Below are 5,879 nucleotides of genomic sequence, written 5' to 3' on the forward strand. Positions count from 1 at the left end.
AGGTAGAGGGGAGAACACTTCGTCGTTTTTGTGGCTAATCGGAAGTGGGAGACCCTCAGGGAGGTTGAAGATGGAAACCCTACAAAGGGCTTCAACCTGAGAAGCGTGAAGGACACGTATAGCTGAGTTGGACACAGGCGACCCGCCAGGGTTTGAAGCAGCACCCGGCCTCTAGCTGCTATGCCGGAAGTCGCGACACGCAGGTCTCCAGCCTGCGAGGAAGGGAAAGGTGGGCGCCAGAGCTCCAGGCCCGCCCCTCAGGACGATGCCTAGCCCACGGCGCAGTAGCCCCAGCCGGGCTAAATCGGACCAATGGGCTCTGACTCCCGCCTCCCGCCCGCCGCGGCCTTATAAGGAGCCTGAAGCCGGCTGTCGGGATGGCCCCGCCCCCTCGAGTCTCTTGTCCTAATAAGGACATCTAGGGCATCCCGCGGCTGGGGGCGGGCGGGAGCGCGTCTCCAGGGTAACTGCGAAGCCCCCTCCCTCTCCCCGTTGCTCTTGGAAACTCTAAGGCTCGGAAAAGGGGGCCCTAGCCTCCTATTCATGCAGGGTCGCTCGCGGGAGGCGGGGGTCAAGCTGCTGTCTCCACCTGGAGCGCCGGGAGTCCGGGCGGGGGCGGTGCTGTGGAATGTCCCCGACTACAACCCCCGGTATGCTCTGCAAGGTACCCCACTCCCAGGCATCGCTCTCCGTTTACACCCTTAATTCCGTTTATAGGATTAGGGCCCCCAGTTCCCTTTCTGGGTTTGCCTCTGACTTGTTTGCGACCCAGTCTTTTCCTGCATAGTGTGAGGCTGTGGTCATTGTTCTAGGACAACAAAATCATCCCGGAGTCCCCCGCTCGTTTCTTTTTTTTAAGGCATATACTACCACAGAACTTGTCTCAGTTTTTCAGGTGTTAGAATAACCATGTACCTGGCTATCAACTCGAGAGCTGGGTTCAAGTCTGGTTTAATATCTGTTTCTTCTCATTGGCACGTAAAGGCATGTAAAGAAGCCTTGAATTGAATGCACAAACCCTCGTCTTTACCCTTTAACGCCTCATGACTTTGCCAAACATCTTTAAACAAGAACAAAGCTCTCAGAGATTTCCTTGTACCTTTCCCCTGTGCCTTTTCCTCCTATTCTTATTTTACTGACGTTGCACATGGCCTTTTTTCAGAAGACGAGAGTGGCTTTAGACATGCGGAGTACTAGTCTTTATCCGACTGATGACGCCTTCATACTTGTGATTTTCTTTGCTTTAGGTCGGGATTCCAGGCTAATCAATAGTTGCTTCCATTCAGAAATGCAAAACCCTAACCTCACTCAAAAATTTCAGACCAAGGGATCCAGATAATACCAGATGGGTCTTAAGAAGGCCGTTTTGCTGCGGGATAAAGAGCCGCTTAGTCGGGGATCGTTTTCGGGTCATTTTACTGAGCGCCGCCTCGCCGGGCTCAGAGCGGTTCCTGGGAAATTGGACCAATGGGCTCGCGCTGCGCGCTGCGGTGCCGCCTGGGACCCGGGCCTACATTTCCCCGCATGCACTGCAGCTCGGGGCCGGCCAGCGGGAAGACTCCGTTACCCAGCGAGCGAGGCGGCGGCGCAAGGCCGGTGGACTCCATTTCCCGTCGGCTCGCGGTGGGAGCGCCGGAAGCCCGCCCCACCCCTCATTGTGCGGCTCCTACTAAACGGAAGGGGCCGGGAGAGGCCGCGTTCAGTCGGGTCCCGGCAGCGGCTGCAGCGCTCTCGTCTTCTGCGGCTCTCGGTGCCCTCTTCTTTTCGTTTCCGGAAACATGGTGAGCCGCAGGCCACGGCGCCCGAGGGAGGCGGCTGCGGGTCGGTCGCCTGTGCGCGGGAGGCGACGGGGGAGCGACGTCCGCACCCCCTCCCCCAGCGCCCCGGGCGGGATGAGGGTCTCGCACGGAGGGGCGGGCGGTGCCGGAATGCGCGTGCGCGCCCGTGGGCGCCGGGGAGGGCAGGTCTGGACGTCGCTCGCGCGCCGCCTGGGCTCCCCTCCCCCACCCGCTGGTGCGCCCGCGCGGACACCGGCCGCGGGGGGAGGGGTCCGGGGCGCGCGCTGGGGCGCCCCTCGCGGAACGGCCGGCGTCGCGCGTTTCTTCTTAGGGGCGCGCTCTCGACTGGAGCACGCGGCGTCCAAACCCGGCCCGGGGGCGGCGAGGGAAAAGCGCGCGAGAGGTCTCGGCGCGCGCGCCCCACCCAAGGCTGTTCCTGTCTGCGCGTCACCCTCCCTCGGCAGCCGGATCCGTCTAGGGAGCAGGTGGCAGGGATGCCTGCGCCCGGGAGGGGCGGGCGCTGGCGCGGCGAGGGGTGATGCTGGGAAGACAGGGTCACCGTGGGGGCGTGGGTGCCTGCGATTAGGGCCTTGCACGGCAAGGCTTGGAAGGGGCATCGCAGAGACCGCGGCCCGTTCGGGAGCGCATCTAACGAGCTGCGTTCTCACCCGTGCATCGGGCGAGGGCTGGAACGGCGCTGTCTGTCGGTGCGTGCGCGCACGCTCAGGCCTGGCCGCCGGTGCCGAAGCCCTGGGCCAGCTAGGCCTTCCCGGATGGGCCTGAGGGTGGAGCCGAGTTTAGGGAAGTGACCCAGGCGGGCACCGCCCGGAAACCACCCCGCCCCCTGTATACGGCCCGAGGGCTGAGAAAACGGAAGGTTATGTAGCTTGCCCAGGCTCCTGCCTGCAGCAGATGGGTCTGATACACCCGTTGTTTTAGGGCGATTCCACAGGGTTAGGGACCTGGGACCTGGAGATGCTGCTGCCTCTCGGGTACGCGTTTCTGCATTGGGGAGGGGGCCGGGCCCAGCCGATCTCCTTTCCCCGCCCACTCCGGAAGCGGCCGAGTCACGTGGCCGGCTTCCTCTGCAGTTCCGGGGAGTTTGGGGGACCAGATTTACCTTGGATTGCCCCTCCCTCTCCTGGCTCGGGCACCCCGAAGCACGACGCAGAGTAGGAAGAGTTTAAAGACCTCGAGGCCTCTTGAGTTTGGCGTGTTAATTTTTATCAGCGACTTCTGGGGCCTAGCACCATTCCCGGAAGAAGGGAGTTGTCGGGCAGGGTCCTTATTGGGGGTTGCGATTCTTGTCTTGGTTGGGAAAGAGCCTAGCTGGGAACAGGGGTCGTTTGTGTAGTAACTGTATTAAGCAGTTCTGGTGGGTTTGTTGTAACTGTTCGGTGTCCTTGGGGTCCCATCTAGCATTGTGGGGTCTTGGCTCTTTCTGAAGAGGAGTCTTGGCTCAGGTGTTTGGGTTCTCCATATCTGAAGTTCTAAGTCACCAGTTTTATCCAAAGGCTGAGAGCAAGTACTGTGAGTAGCAAGTGAGTCAGTAGCTGGTGGATCTTTTAATTCTGGGTTCACATTTTGGTCAAGGCTGTGCTTTTCACGAGTTTTCCATTTCTATCCTGTAAAGTGAGGGAAGGGGTTGTTGAACTAGGTGATCAGAGGCCATGGCTGCCATTCTGAGGTTGTGTCCCATTTGGTTCTTTGACAGTGGCTTGGGTAGGAAAACTAGTGACTTGCCTTGGGAAGGGCACTAGTGACCACTCGGGACGTGGACTGGGATCTTCTGAGAAAACAAGGGGCAGTTCCCTGGAATCCTTTTCTTGATGAGGTATACGTGGCATGTCTCCTAGGCCTCCGGTGTGGCTGTCTCTGATGGTGTCATCAAGGTGTTCAACGACATGAAGGTGCGTAAGTCTTCAACGCCAGAGGAAGTGAAGAAGCGCAAGAAGGCGGTGCTCTTCTGCCTGAGTGAGGACAAGAAGAACATCATCCTGGAGGAGGGCAAGGAGATTCTGGTGGGCGATGTGGGCCAGACTGTCGACGACCCCTACGCCACCTTTGTCAAGATGCTGCCAGATAAGGACTGCCGCTATGCCCTCTATGATGCAACCTATGAGACCAAGGAGAGCAAGAAAGAGGACCTGGTGTTTATCTTCTGGTGAGCTCATTCTGGCACTTCTTCCTGTCACCTGCCCCCTTTCTCATGATGGGAACTTCTGTGGCTCCTGGTCAACCCAGATGTGTGGGTTTGGAGTGGGAGGGGGCTGTAACAAAAGACTCCTCACTGCCAGCCCCAAGGGTTTCTCAAAGTCACCTATGGCTTTGCTGTTGCTGCGAGTTGCCTGACGCGTGTTTCTGTCCAGGGCCCCCGAGTCTGCGCCCCTTAAGAGCAAAATGATCTATGCCAGCTCCAAGGACGCCATCAAGAAGAAGCTGACAGGTAAGGGCTGGCATTGGTGCTGAGTGCCCTTCTGCCCTGGCCTTGGCTGCAGGTCGGGTGAATGGCACGCAGAGGGGGTCCGCCCCCTTGTCTTCGCTGCCTGCTTGTTCCTTCCATCTGCTTTGATTGGCTCCTTCCCAGCCACAGAAACTACCCCCACCCCAGTGCTTCCTGCTCACAGATGCTCCCCTTTCTTCTTTACAGGGATCAAGCATGAATTGCAAGCAAACTGCTACGAGGAGGTCAAGGACCGCTGCACCCTGGCAGAGAAGCTGGGGGGCAGTGCCGTCATCTCCCTGGAGGGCAAGCCTTTGTGAGCCCCTTCTGGCCCCCTGCCTGGAGCATCTGGCAGCCCCACACCTGCCCTCGGGGGTTGCAGGCTGCCCCCCTTCCTGCCAGACCGGAGGGGCTGGGGTGATCCCAGCAGGGGGAGGGCAATCCCTTCACCCTAGTTGCCAAACAGACTCCCCACCCCCTGGATTTTCCTTCTTCCTCCATCCCTGACGGTTCTGGCCTTCCCAAACTGCTTTCGATCTTTTGATTCCTCTTGGGTTGAAGCAGACCAAGTTCCCCCCAGGCACCCCAGTTGTGGGGGAGCCTGTATTTTTTTTAACAACATCCCCGTTCCCCACCTGGTCCTCCCCCTTCCCATGCTGCCAACTTCTAACCGCAATAGTGACTCTGTGCTTGTCTGTTTAGTTCTGTGTATAAATGGAATGTTGTGGAGATGACCCCTCCCTGTGCCGGCTGGTTCCTCTCCCTTTTCCCCTGGTCACTGCTACTCATGGACGCAGGAGCAGTAAGGGACCTTCGATTAAAAAAAAAAAGACAATAATAAAAAGGCTCATTAATGGGATGTGTGTTTCAAGGTTGGGGCCCAGGAGACTTCGGGATTGGGGGTGCACTGGGATAATGGTGCTGTCTCTCTCCTCTGTACCCCATACCCAACCAGCCCCTGCACACCCTTATCTGGCTCCAATGACTGGCTGAGACGCCTTTCTGATGGTCACCATTATTCTTTTGGTGCTGTGATTGACACTGGACTGGCTGTTTAAGGAGTGGGTGCTGGCTACAGAGGTCTTCCAGCGGAAGTGATTTATGCCTGAACTGGGTGCTCTGTAGCCTTGCCTGGATGGACAGTGAGGTCCATCCGATACTCGGTTCTGTTCCTGCCTGGGTGTGGGCTGATAGGCAAGTCAGAGGTAGCTTAAAGGTTCTGTTTGGTCTGCTGTCTTCCCTGGATGGCTGACTCAAGTTTATGAGGGTCAGGTTCAGTGGCTGCTGTGAGTCAGGCCAGGTTGAGCCTTTGACCTCCTCTAGATGTGGCTGGAGTACATTCAGGGTGGGGCCAGCCAGGTGGAGCCCGGGACTTCAGACCCAGGTGTCTTGAGCACCGCCTCCCTGTGTTTAATGAAAAGGGTGTTGCCAGTACCCTGAGCCTTTTGCCAGTATTGTCAAGGGCTGTTTCCAGCCTGTACTTTGGGCTTTCACCTGCCCAGCAGGCAAAGACATCCAAGAAATCTGGCCCTAGGGTGAGGTGAGTTGGGAGTGGTAGAGGAAGAGGCCTCCTGGTGTTACAGTTGGCTCCATAACTCCCGGTAGCTTGTGAGCAGTTCTGGGAGGAAGGGCTAGATCCCTTTTCTGGTTAGGAAATA

General features: G+C 58.2%; 1 protein-coding gene across 3 annotated transcripts; it reads left to right on the top strand.

Annotated features, from left to right (window-relative positions):
- The first annotated feature begins 543 nt into the window (after nt 1-543).
- On the top strand, nt 544-5,065 carry CFL1 (cofilin 1). 3 transcript variants are annotated; one of them, XM_054440646.2, is made up of 4 exons: nt 544-650; nt 3,635-3,942; nt 4,148-4,224; nt 4,429-5,065. In XM_054440646.2, the coding sequence occupies exons 2-4, from the start codon at nt 3,683-3,685 to the stop codon at nt 4,539-4,541; spliced, it is 450 nt and encodes a 149-aa protein (XP_054296621.1). In that variant the 5' UTR covers nt 544-650; nt 3,635-3,682; the 3' UTR covers nt 4,542-5,065. The 3 variants fall into 3 exon arrangements, with proteins under 3 accessions (XP_054296621.1, XP_054296620.1, XP_054296622.1); XM_054440645.2 differs by lacking the exon at nt 544-650 and adding an exon at nt 1,536-1,781; XM_054440647.2 differs by lacking the exon at nt 544-650 and adding an exon at nt 1,940-2,263.
- Nucleotides 5,066-5,879: the final 814 nt, after the last annotated feature.

Source organism: Pongo pygmaeus, chromosome 9 (genome assembly GCF_028885625.2).
Source record: "Pongo pygmaeus isolate AG05252 chromosome 9, NHGRI_mPonPyg2-v2.0_pri, whole genome shotgun sequence".
Taxonomy (NCBI): Eukaryota; Metazoa; Chordata; class Mammalia; order Primates; family Hominidae; genus Pongo; species Pongo pygmaeus.